This window comes from Ascidia mentula, chromosome 4 (assembly GCF_947561715.1).
Source record: "Ascidia mentula chromosome 4, kaAscMent1.1, whole genome shotgun sequence".
Taxonomy (NCBI): Eukaryota; Metazoa; Chordata; class Ascidiacea; order Phlebobranchia; family Ascidiidae; genus Ascidia; species Ascidia mentula.
In genome coordinates this window covers 6,311,580-6,323,812 of record NC_138569.1, presented here as the reverse complement: position 1 = coordinate 6,323,812, position 12,233 = coordinate 6,311,580, and the positions used below count along the sequence as shown (strand labels likewise).

The following is a 12,233-nucleotide window of genomic DNA, read 5'->3' as shown; positions in this document are numbered from 1 at the left end:
TACATAATAATTTATATACAATATAATACAAGAGAAAACAAAACTGCAGGAGAAAAAGGAAGCTCAACAAAGTTGTGGATATTTATAAATATATATATATTTACTGGTAAGATGGTAAAATTGTTACAAAATGTTCTGATGGCTCTTAACAGAGGACAAACTTCCAGTGAAGGACTTGCAGATAGTGTGCAACAGCTGTTCGAGAATAAAATTCAAGCAAAAAACAGTTTAGAATAAATGCCCATACCAATGAAATGTGGGTGAACAAATTTGAAATCAAGAAGAGAAAAATTTGTTTTTATATGAGACCAAAAAGTTTTTGCAAGCAGAAATACAAATGTTACATCAAACTTTTTGAATGCAAAGTACCATCCACACCTTTACATGCAGAAGGTTCTGGTTGCCACTCGCTGTCCGCACAAGTAGTGGTGTGCCTGTAAGTCCCAGAAGAAAGCCAGTAGCCTCTGTGGCATTGTGTAACGGCTGTACTTGCACTCTCCATGCCATAAACTGCAGCTGCAAATTCATGGTGGACAGTTTCAGAATGAAACAAGTCCTCTGGGGCCGACCGACAAGTTTTATCTGAAAAATATTCATAGATGTTCGTATCCATGCAAAGGCAATTATGCTACCAATGCAGACAGTAAACAATGCTTTTAATTATCAATAATGGTTTCCAAGGAGTTGCTTGGCAATAGTCTCATAATCTTAGGTACAGTAGTTTGTACCTAATTTGTCAACAAAAAGATCAGGGTCAACTGTAAAGTCACCACAATGTAAAACAGTCTGCCTTGCAAGTTAGTCAACCAGATTGTCTGCAGTGCCTAGCCACACTAATGACAAATCTTGCTATATTATCGTAAAATGCAAACATTAAAAAATAATTTTTTTTTAATTGAAAAGACTTTCACAACAAAATAAATTTTGCTTCAGTTGTTTTTTTGATAATTTTAACTTGAACTTACGACAATCCGGTATTTCGCAGTTCTGCTTGACTGACCTAGATGCTGTTGTGTAACACCATGGGCCTTGAGGAGATCTAAGATTTCAAATTACAATAAGACTTCCGAAAATATCAAAAAATTAAAACAGTATTAAAATTAACATACTTAACATTTATACACGTCATATTTATAAGAAAATTTTAGAGCAAAAATAAAATCAACAAATATCGTTTCTAAATGAATTTGCGGAAAATAAAAATTAATAGGTTCCCATGAGGCAGATACCAGCCTCCAAAAAAAATATTGCAATGAAACACACAAAAAAACACGTCCAATTCTTCAAACTATACCACAATCACCCTGTGGGGTTTCTGCAGAAATTGTGTTCAGCGACACCCATTGAAATGTGATCAGACCAGGAAACACAAACCCCGACTGCTGTGATGTTCCATGAACCGAGGTATTCTGTCCCGATATCTCTAACACAATCAGGCTCTAAACCAAGCAAGAAATTCATCTTTAAAATGCAAATTGTCACAAAATCTCTGCAAAACTTTCTTCTGAAAGGACTAGCTACCTGCTTGGCAAAAGATGTTTAATTCTTCCTGGCCTGTCACTGCATGCCACTTTCCCTTTTTGTCAACTGCTATCTTGGCTGTTGGACATTCTGGCAGGAAGCAACGCTCTTCAATCAACGTTCTCTGTGTAAAAAAAACATGTAAATTTTGAAATATTTTTCTTTTCCTTGGTGTTAGGATGGATTGCACACAGAGAATCAGTCAGACATTTTGTTGAAAATATTTGTTGGAAATAATTTCACATACATCAAGATGCAAAAAACACTTGTTTTCAACTGCAAAACTAGGATTAAGTACTTAACAGACATATCATATTTACGTGATTGTAAGCCATTCTAATTTTTAATGTTAATGTTTGCGCAACTCATAATATTCCAAAGAGACTATCATTTTCTAAAGCTGTGCTGATATTTTAACTGGTGTTCTATGTTCCACAGACATTCGCTTAACCTCATTCTTGTGCTTTAATAACATCAACAGAGGTTTTACTGTTGTTTATGAATTTTTTGTGACAGATTTGGTGTCAATCCTTTCACATGTAAACCAAACAACAGTTTTTCCCTTTACCAGAAAGCATAGTGGAATAAAAAGATGATGCTATTGTTCTGGTGTATCAACTTACTGAATGATCCCTTGTATAACACCAGGGGAACCTTGTCTGGTTTCCGGGATTGCTGCAAAAGTTTTCCTTTAGATGGGGAAACAACTTTCGTTCCCGTTCTGCCCACATTTCACATCTGCATGGAATGATTTTGGTTGCAACCAACTGCATAACGGAAATTTTTTTTTACCCACTTTTTCCCAGTTATCGTGTGGGAGACTTTTCCTCTGTAGAAATAGCTAGTTTCCTTGCTCGATGCCACACATGCTGTCATGCTTTCAATGGAGTGAGTAAGCCCCAACCTGCCAAAATGTTGGGTTGAAATTGTTTATTGTTTAACATGTATTTTTTTTACATGAAAAAATTCCTGTGCCATACTATTTAAGTTAAATGCATGCCTGTTGTGATTGTGTATATCAAAAACAAGACGAACAAAGTACCATTAACATTTAGGTAACACATGATTAAACACTGCATTACAATATCACGAATAAAAACTTAGGTTTTTTAAAATGGTTCAGTTACCAATCATTACTACACAACCACTTCTCAACCTGTTGATTGCAAACCAGTGTCTGGTGGTGTCGTCCCTCAATTTAACATCCTTGTAAATAGAATTCATCGTCACCACCAACTTGCGGTTCTCAATTAAATGCAAACTGTAAAAAATGTTGAACGCATTATGACCAGGGAGAATGGGGTTGTATATGATTATTGCTATGCTCCAGAAGTGAACATGATCTGTTGACTTCAGTTACTTGAACATATTTAAACAATGCCCCACAGAAAATACCTTAGTCAAGCACACCAATAGAATGTTTTCAACAAAACATTTTAGCTATTATGATATTTAAAAAATATTTAACAGGCTTATCTCCACAAGAAACAAGCAAACTTTTCCAACATATCAAACTTTAATATTATATTCCAGCAAAATTGTAACAGGCCTAATACATATATCTTCACAGGTAACAAACATACTTTTCCGGCATATAAAAACTTTCGACAAGAAGCATTATGTATTTCTACTCAAAATACACAAACCCATAATAAAATTTATCCAAATCCTGGTTCAAAAACAGATGGTTTCTGGGAAAGATCGTCCAGTGCTGTCTTGGTTCATCAAACTTACAATCCTGACTTTGTAACACACCAGCAGGAGTCACTAACACACAACAATACAAAATTTTATAATTTAGTAAACAGAAAAGTACAATGCACTCCAGTCCATGCTTTTCTCTGTTAAAGTACATACATGGTTACATGCAAACCTTTTTTTAACAAAAAACATGCTTTGAATTTTGATTGCCAAATATAGTTTGAAAGTTAACGAAGTTTCAAAATGAATTTAAATGTTTTGGATTACAAATTTGCAGTAGCCATATATTTTATGCATGACTAACGTTGCGATATATGCAGACACTTTCCAGTAGGTCTGTGCACGATCATGGTTGGATTTTCTCCAAACTGCCAAACTTCATCTGTGTTATTTCCCATTTCCTGGCAAGTTTCTCCAACCACATTTCCTCCTGGTTCATCCTTAGTAATCAGGGTTAGTCAGACTACTTAGGAATCAAGTACATTTTTGCAATACTATTATGTTGAGGGCCTGACTCGATGACCTTCATAGTTTTATCAGTGTCCATGTGACTTTTATACCTGGTACAAATTATTTGATTTATTAATATTAGCATTTGCAAAATTGATGCAACTCTCATAAAATTTGAGTAAACTTAAATCTCACAAACAACTACCCTGCAGGATTTTTCAGTACACAGCGAACAAATCAAACTACAAGAAAAATTAGTCAACACTAATTTTCTCAATTTTTCAATTCTTTCAAATGTTTCGAAAAACACTAAATCGCTGACTTAGAAAGAAATATTTTCTTTGTTTAGTCATAGGTCCCCAGCCAAACTAAGGCACTTGGTTTTAAATATTAAGAAACTTACATGTAAGCACAGTTTGCTGAATTTGTTGCGAATTGAAAACCTGCTTCCTACTGCCACACCCGGTCTTGGACTTTCAATGTTGCAGGGCATCAAGTTCCTGGATTTCCAAACCTTCCATTTGGTCGGCAAACCTGACAGTTCATTTAACTGCTCAAAACAGACTGGAGTTGGGAACAATTTCAACGGATATACTCGTAATTCTTAGAATACATATCAATGTTTAAATAACAATGTAACATGTCAATGTTTTCAAAAGTATGGGCCAGTCTCTTTATTCTCAGACTGGAGTTGGTTTATTAGAGTTCTTCAACCTTTGGGTTGGCGCAGACCACCTTTGCGGCATAATGAAAAAGAAATATTAACGAGCAAAATTTTTTTATTTAAAATCACATGTTTATGGTGACATAATTATATATCAAAACAGCATTTCCATTGGCCATTACCCTTAAAACGTTAATCCCAAGGGGGTCAGAGGACAGTACTTTAAGAATTCCTATTTTAGTGCTAAAGTTCAACTTCATGTATACAATACAAGATGTACATAGTACATTACATATATTATATTGATGATATTCATATTCATACTTTAGTCTAAAGGAAGTATATATAAATGTACAGCAATAGTAAGGAAAATACATCCAAATATTAACAAAAATGTATGCTAAGGGCTTGCACTAATTATGCAGAAAATGCTAAAAAAGTTGTTCATCAGAGATAGCTTAGAACACTTTGTACAGAAAATTTTGAGATCTTTAATTGACTGCTGTTGTTGTAACTTGGCGAGAGCAATTTGAAGGGTTTGCTTTCAAATTTCTAATTGAAACGACATTATCATCAAACTAACTTACAGTGATGGAAGTATTCAAAGTACCAAGATACAAATTGTTGTTGGTAGAAGAGGTTATGAACATATTTTCATCACATCTAAATTTTTGGTTATTATCTACAGTTGAACACTCCGCCATCACCAGTGCACTTCCTGGTTGAATTCGCTCCATTTTTAGACAGAGTGCTGTTGAATATAAACACATGCTATTAACACGACCTATACAAAACATAGTCTTGTTTCTAGTGGTTAATCTATTTCAGTGTTATCTTTTAAATTGTTATAAGGGTACATATGCCACTTGTACATGTAAATTAAACCATACAAAAAATCACAAAATATTTATCACAGCAAAACACATGCTTTGTTAAACATCTCTTCATCATGTTAAAACCCTTCTCAAAATATAACTAAAATTCATGTCATACACAGTGAATTGTTAATAACAATAATAAACTATATAGAACAAAGAAATCTAAGTGCACTAAAAGCCCTTAAAAGAGCAGGAAAATTAAGAACACATACAGGTTTGCAAATGAAGGAATGTGTTGAACATTCCTCTCAGCTTTATCCACCGCATGCCAGGTGATTGTTCACAGGGTTGAAGGATAGGTGTGGGGTAGGTAAACGGATCTGAAGTTGTTGGATCATCACGATCTTCTGTAACGTTGACTCCCAGACACATTTTATCCTTAATACTGTATAGGTGGAATGACTTGCCTGCAGACAAAAGTTTCTTGAGCAACCATGTGTAACATTCATTTGTTCGTTTGTTTTCAGTTGGGACTGTGGGTCAATTTAAAACAGTGTTTTCCAACCGGTGATATGCGACGGCATTCCAGGTGGTACACGAGCACCTTTTGGTAGTTTACAGATAAAGTTCGAATTAAAAAAATCGTAAGTGATCTAAAAATGTTTGTTACTTCATCCCCTAGGTTACTTTGTAACACTCACATACGTCAAAATTGTTTTACCTTGAAGTGGTAAGCAACCACAAAAGGTTGGGAATCACTGATTTTAAACATACACACATACATTATGGTGGACAAAAAATGATCCAGCTAAAAACCAAAAATTATGAGACACGATGTATATTTTCTTTTTTTTGTGAGGCATTTTCACTTCGACAGCTTTTTGCCAAATTGACTTGGAGAAGACTACCTGCCAAGACTTTCCTGAGTTTAGCCCAGTCAACGAAATGCCCAGCGGAACGAGTAACAGTCCACGCACTCAAATCCATCGTTGTAACAACCAAGGTCCTTGAGCTGATCGACATATCCAGATGCAAGTCCTGTTAAAGTTGTTCTCTTTAAAAATGGTGGTAACTCAAAAAAAGAAATTGTCCCCACTTTCTGGAAGTGGAAAACATTGAGAAAAAGCATGTTCTGTGCAGCGAACCATCGCTGGTTGATTTTGTCGGCTTTACAATCAACAAACTGTACATTGGCTTCAGGCTGTGTTGAACCTGCTTCCAGGCAAAGCTGTAAAGGAATAAACACATTTAAATGAAAACATGCCAAACCCACATGGATCCAACTCTAAAAAGGGTGTAAAAATCAGTGAGAATGATTGCTATATTTGGTTTTGTTGAGTCTACGTAAATATTTTATGGTGATAACTAACAAGAAGCACATGCTTTCTGTATCAAGGCTCAGAAAATGCTTACTGCAAGTCTAATTATATCAAGGAAAAATTGGCAATTCCTTGGAGATTTTGTTGAAACAAAAAATGTTTAAAATTCTAAAATGCACCCACCATGTCCCTGGATAAAATGATTTTGCTTCGTGCTGCATCCCACACAAACTTACGATCATCTTGTATACTGGACCAAAAGAAAATGTCGTCTATTGGACGACAGGCTGAAACAAAGTGAAGTTGAGTGGGATAAAATACAAGACAGAAAACTTACAACACCATAAAATAATGTTGTTTGGCCACAACATTGTTTTATGATAAATTTGGAAGTCTCAGAAGGAAGTGCAAATTACTGACAGAGTGTATAACATTATGGCATTTAGCCATTCTGATATTACAAACTGCACCCCCTACAATGTGAAAAACTTTATCACCATGGCCTAGATTGAATGATGGTGACAAACAACACACAAATTGTACCCATAGAAGCAGCAAAATAATATTCAATGAATTGCAGGCTAGTGTAAAAGCTAGACCAGCACTATAGTCACTAACTGCACTGATGAGACCTTATCGGTCAAAATAGTGTGCTCTACTGTCTGCAGCTCAACAATTGTATATATATATATACCTGTTTTTGAAACTGTTTGTGGTGATATGCCAGGGATGCCAGTGGAATGAATATATATTAATCCTTTTACTCCATCAGGAAGAAGGCAATCTTGGGCTATTTGGAAATCAGCCGAATCGCCTAACTAAAAGTTTGTTTTAGTTTGCGTAATGTTACAGCCATAAAAATGTGTCCACCTTTCCTGGTGTATCTGTTTCTAGACAAAAGGGAATTTCACAATACTCCTTTTCCACATTTTCGTCGACAGTGTAGCACCACGGCCCCAATGGGTCCAGGTTTGGATTTCTGAAGTTGTCAATATAAAGATACCAAACTATTGTAGATACCAAAATAGCAGTTGGGCAAAGTGTGTTTTGACATTTCTACTTGGGCCTCTTAAGCAGACTGGATAACCAGTGATTATTGGCGAATGTTAATTTCAAACAATGTAAAGGTTGTGGCTAATGAACTCAATCCAAATTATGAAAAGATATTTCAAATGGACAGAAAAGTGCTTTGGGTACAGAAATTCCCAAACAAACACACAAGTAGGTCATACCAAACATGTTTTAACGTTTTTATACTCTTAGTAAAAGAATGAAATTGCAATAAATCTTAAGGCCAGGGTGGAAAAGTTTTCTTGTCACACAAATATCTGTCAATGGCATGACAAAATCAACAAACAACAACACCTGCAATAATTGTGGTCATCTCCATCAATTGGGTGATACTGGACCACATGGGTAGAATTGACATTCCATGGCTGGCAAGTAATCCCAGAAGATGTCTCTGCCACCTAGCAACAAACCCAGTGTAGTGCAAAAGTCGTGTACACTGTTTTGACCTGCCAGGTCTCATCAGTGTAGCTGATGGTCGATGACAGTCTTGTTGGCCAACCAGCCACATAGACAGACTAATCCATTTTGTGGTAACATTACAGTCAACATCAAAGTTAGGCTCCGAACTAAGTACAAACTACCAAAACCGCCTTTGACTGACTTGTTAGCCAGCCAAACCATCCTGACTGATGAAATGGCAGTTCAACAATCATTATTGGCTCATCACTTGTACAAAACCCAGTACAAATTTGACAGAAAGTAACACAAAATAATGGTTCCGTTTACCTTTCCTCTATAATCAAAGCCGGGCCCAAGAACGCAATCTATTTTCCAAGGACTGAAACTGCCTACAGGTGTGCTGTCAAAATTGAACCTTAAGTGGTGACCTTGCATTGGGGCATTGTAAAAGTTTTCTTCAATTCCTGCAATGAATCAGAAAATTGTCACAAACCAAACTTGTTTCAGGCATTTAATCACAGTAGAATAGGTAATGCTAGATACATGTCTGCCAAGTTACCTATTAGCAATTAACCCAAAGGTAGTGGTTTCTTACATACACTGCTTGTCAAACTTTATTATCCATGGCCTAAAAATTTGTTTAAAAACACCTTGTTACCCTCCACATGCTACAAAGATTTGATAATAATTATACCGCATAGAACAGTGGTTCTTAACCGGTGGGAAACTATAGGGTTGTAGGTAGGTAACTAGTCTGCCTTGAAATATCCAAAAGTAGTTGCTAGAGAAATGTTATAATCTGTTATCACTGTGTGTCGTACACCTATTGGCATTTGGTTACGCAATGCGGTAAAATTGCAATACTTCAATTCTAAGTTGCAAAATTTAAATAGAAGTAGGAAATAAGAGAAAAAAAAGAAAAAGGGTTAAGAGATGGTGATAGAACTTATCCTAAAACTGAAATGAAGGTATATAATGAATCCATACCTATTTTAAACAGTAAACGAAATTGTAAAGCTTGCGAAAGCAAAAAAACATTTCTGATGAGATTTAGTAAGATTCAGGCACCAACATTTGGGTGTCATTAATGTAAGTAACCTGACTTACCTATATATACTAGATCACTGACAGCACTGGAATTCATCAAATCAATAAGAAGTTGACTTGCAGATTCTTCTTTAATGGCAGCCAAAAAACTCCTGTGTCTTGTGCATTCTTTTTTTGCATCATCATAAGACATACGACTTCGTGCTAACAGCTTATAGCAGCCAGGATCAAGAGATTCTGTGTGCAGGCCTATTTGTGAGTTGTTGAGTGAGATCCAAGAGTCTCTACATTCAGAGTTGGGGCTGAGTGATCCATGTGCTAAAATAAGAGATGGTTCAAAGTTTGGTCTTTTATCATGCAATTTCACACCGTACTGCGAGCTTAGTAACTCTAGAAAAGTGCCAAGATATACTGGCAATTAGGACAAAAATAGCAAAGTTGTGACAGAAAATTGTTGAAGCTTCTTACCTTTGCATGGTATGTGGCCATTGCATGGGTTCGTGTCTGACTTTCCTCCAACACAAGGAGATACTCCCACAAATCCGTTCACACAGTGTCTTGTGTGAGTTCTAAAACCTCCCCTGCAAGTGAGGGAGCAGGCACTCCATGTTGACCATTCCGACCAATAAACTATGCAAGAAGATATACAAACAGTTGCAGTCTGATAATAAAAGTCATATGGTTCTTCTCTGTTGGTTTAATTTGTGCCCGACAGAACATACCTAATTTAGGGTGTTGAAAAACTGTTTTGTACTGGAATAAACTTGAAATAAGTTCAACATCCTAAATTAACATTTGTAATTCTTATTATCGGACTGTCAACCATATAACACAATCAGAATTTTTTTTGTAACACATAACTATTACACAACTGAGTCACATCCCTAGAAGCCGTATATAACTGAAATAAAAATATAATGAAACAAAACCCATACTGCCATGTATTATATAACTATTTGATAACTTTTACATCACTTTCCTTGTGTGCTGTCACAGACCCATGATGTGACACATAGGCCATACCTTGCAAGTCACCACACAATGTTGAAGGTGGTTCTTGTGGTCCTCTGTGCCATAGTATCTCTGAACCAGTGTCGTTATTTGTAAGAGTTGGTGGCCATCCCAAGCCATCATCTCCCAGTGACACATACCTCTTCTTATCCTCCTTTCAACAATTGATTAACATCTTAGAGCTGTCTGCCTGATTGATTTTTCAGTTTTACTCAGTAACAATGACCATTTTGTCGTTCAGTCATTCATTCAGTCATTTATTTGTGTTACTAAACTAAAGTTACAATAAAAGGTGAGTTTCTGTCCCTGTAGGTTTCTTCTGAAACTCTCCTACAACTTTTAACTTTGAAAGGTGCCTGCCATTTTTGCCAAAATTTAACAAGGTTTTCAAAAAATATTTTTTTTTGCCTTCAAATACTAACATTAAGTATGTGCAAAAGTTTACATCATTGTCGATATCACAATCTCTCAGTTTTTCGATGGTACAAAATGACTGTTTGTCAAACTTAATTTTTTTTTATCACCTCTATGTATTTGCGTACTCTTAGCAGCAATCCCTTGGTTCCTCTGTCGTCGCAAACAAACTTTTGATGTTCCCTTGAGGAATCGCATTGATGTGTAGTAAGCTGCATTTAAGTAACACATGAATATTTATTGCAAAATACATATTCTTACTGCCTAATGCAGTTTCTGTACCTTTTTCTCTATGTGGTACGATATATTTAGTGGTAATATTGTCTGGCCGACTGTCTCATTAGCTTGGCTACACTTTCATTATAATTTACTGTTCCAATTTCAAAACTACCCAATGACCCACTAACCAATTGCAATAACATGGTCAATTTTTTGAAAATTAAATGCAACGGGTTCAAGTCTTGGTCATTGTACTCATTGGATCAGCACTACTACAAAGATATATATATATATATATTGTTGCGGAACACTTACCTCTGGAGTGGTAACTAGTAATGGATTTTGTGTTTCCAAACACCTTCCTGTTTTGACATTAAGCAGGTGGAAAGATCTCCACCACTTCCACAAAAATACACTCCTAAAGTTGAGTAAAATGTAAAACCATGGTAAACAGCTTAAACCAAGTTACCTTTGTGGATTTAACTCGCTTGGACATCTTCTGTATGCTTTTACACCATTGATTGGACCAGATGGGTCATCTGTTATCACTTCCATACACACTTGTGCAAAGTCATTTTTAATCTGAAAGGCTAACACGACAAAGGTAAATGCATATAATAGAAATGAACAAAGGCAAATGCGATTACTTAGGTTACTATTTTCACTTGCAACACAGTTGTTCAGCAGTTCATCTACACCATTAGGGCAGTCACGGTAGCCATCACAAACCAGTTCAGTTTCTATGCATGTGTCCAAAGTATCCTCACAGTCAAACAATCCACTACTACAGAAGGCTGCAGGTAAACACAGCCTATTTGTGGTAGATGCATGTATGTCTAAGTCTTAAAACAAACTACCCAACTTTTTTATAACTGTTGCATATGAACATTAATTACAAACCTGGGGCGCTAACATTGCCTGGAGTGACACCAGGTCCAAATCCCAATACTAGAGGTTTGGTTGCTGGTAAAGCAAAATTCTTTTAAGTAATTTTGTACAGTGTTTTATATATTTTATTTTAAGTTTTGCATACTTGCTGTTGGTGAAACACCTGTTGGACAAGGTGCACAGGGATCGACTTGAAAATCAGTGCCTATACAGTCAGTAGGTACACCATTGCATGTACGAGTTCTGCTCTTTTGTCCACCACACAAAAGGGAACAGGCTCCCCAAACAGACCAAGCAGTCCATCCAACACCTGGAAAATTCTCATTGATAAAGTATTATAACCTATTATTTTTTACATTTGCATAGTGTTAATGTCAGTTCCTGTAACATCATATGAAATTAAAATGATTTTAATTTTGGATTGTGACTAGGCCTATAGTGTATCTAACTTAATTTAAATAATCCTTACAACCGCAAAACACATATCTCAAGCTGAGAAAATAATTCAGTTTGCACCTCATAAGAATGCTACACTGTAGCTAAATAAATTAGTTTCAAAGTGTGTTATAAATTTACCACAAACTCCACACGTTTTTTTACAAGACGTTCGAGCTGTTGGTGTGTTACACTGCCCGAATTTCGAGTATGACTCACATACGTCCTTCATCAGCGAATCTGTGCAACCTGTTTGCCCTGTTAGGCACAAATTTT

The 12,233-nt window shown here is 36.0% G+C and overlaps 1 protein-coding gene across 1 annotated transcript in view; it reads right to left on the bottom strand.

The window, feature by feature from the left end:
- The window catches only part of LOC145897906 (uncharacterized), a 42,732-nt gene that overhangs the window by 30,193 nt on the left and 306 nt on the right, over positions 1–12,233 (bottom strand). Inside the window, exons 2-30 of the mRNA XM_082986361.1 lie at positions 12,099–12,215; positions 11,668–11,832; positions 11,535–11,597; positions 11,282–11,428; positions 11,104–11,224; positions 10,950–11,052; positions 10,526–10,627; positions 10,014–10,155; positions 9,459–9,620; positions 9,051–9,308; positions 8,271–8,407; positions 7,839–7,942; positions 7,344–7,452; positions 7,168–7,291; positions 6,657–6,760; positions 6,251–6,382; positions 6,063–6,192; positions 5,427–5,621; positions 4,924–5,087; positions 4,076–4,222; positions 3,527–3,662; positions 3,256–3,288; positions 2,693–2,840; positions 2,318–2,425; positions 2,145–2,259; positions 1,522–1,645; positions 1,304–1,439; positions 966–1,039; positions 385–582 (exon numbers count right to left, since the gene is read on the bottom strand). Coding sequence (XP_082842487.1) covers positions 385–582; positions 966–1,039; positions 1,304–1,439; positions 1,522–1,645; positions 2,145–2,259; positions 2,318–2,425; positions 2,693–2,840; positions 3,256–3,288; positions 3,527–3,662; positions 4,076–4,222; positions 4,924–5,087; positions 5,427–5,621; positions 6,063–6,192; positions 6,251–6,382; positions 6,657–6,760; positions 7,168–7,291; positions 7,344–7,452; positions 7,839–7,942; positions 8,271–8,407; positions 9,051–9,308; positions 9,459–9,620; positions 10,014–10,155; positions 10,526–10,627; positions 10,950–11,052; positions 11,104–11,224; positions 11,282–11,428; positions 11,535–11,597; positions 11,668–11,832; positions 12,099–12,215 — 3,798 coding nt within the window. The remainder of the gene's footprint in view (positions 1–384; positions 583–965; positions 1,040–1,303; positions 1,440–1,521; positions 1,646–2,144; positions 2,260–2,317; positions 2,426–2,692; positions 2,841–3,255; positions 3,289–3,526; positions 3,663–4,075; positions 4,223–4,923; positions 5,088–5,426; positions 5,622–6,062; positions 6,193–6,250; positions 6,383–6,656; positions 6,761–7,167; positions 7,292–7,343; positions 7,453–7,838; positions 7,943–8,270; positions 8,408–9,050; positions 9,309–9,458; positions 9,621–10,013; positions 10,156–10,525; positions 10,628–10,949; positions 11,053–11,103; positions 11,225–11,281; positions 11,429–11,534; positions 11,598–11,667; positions 11,833–12,098; positions 12,216–12,233) is intronic.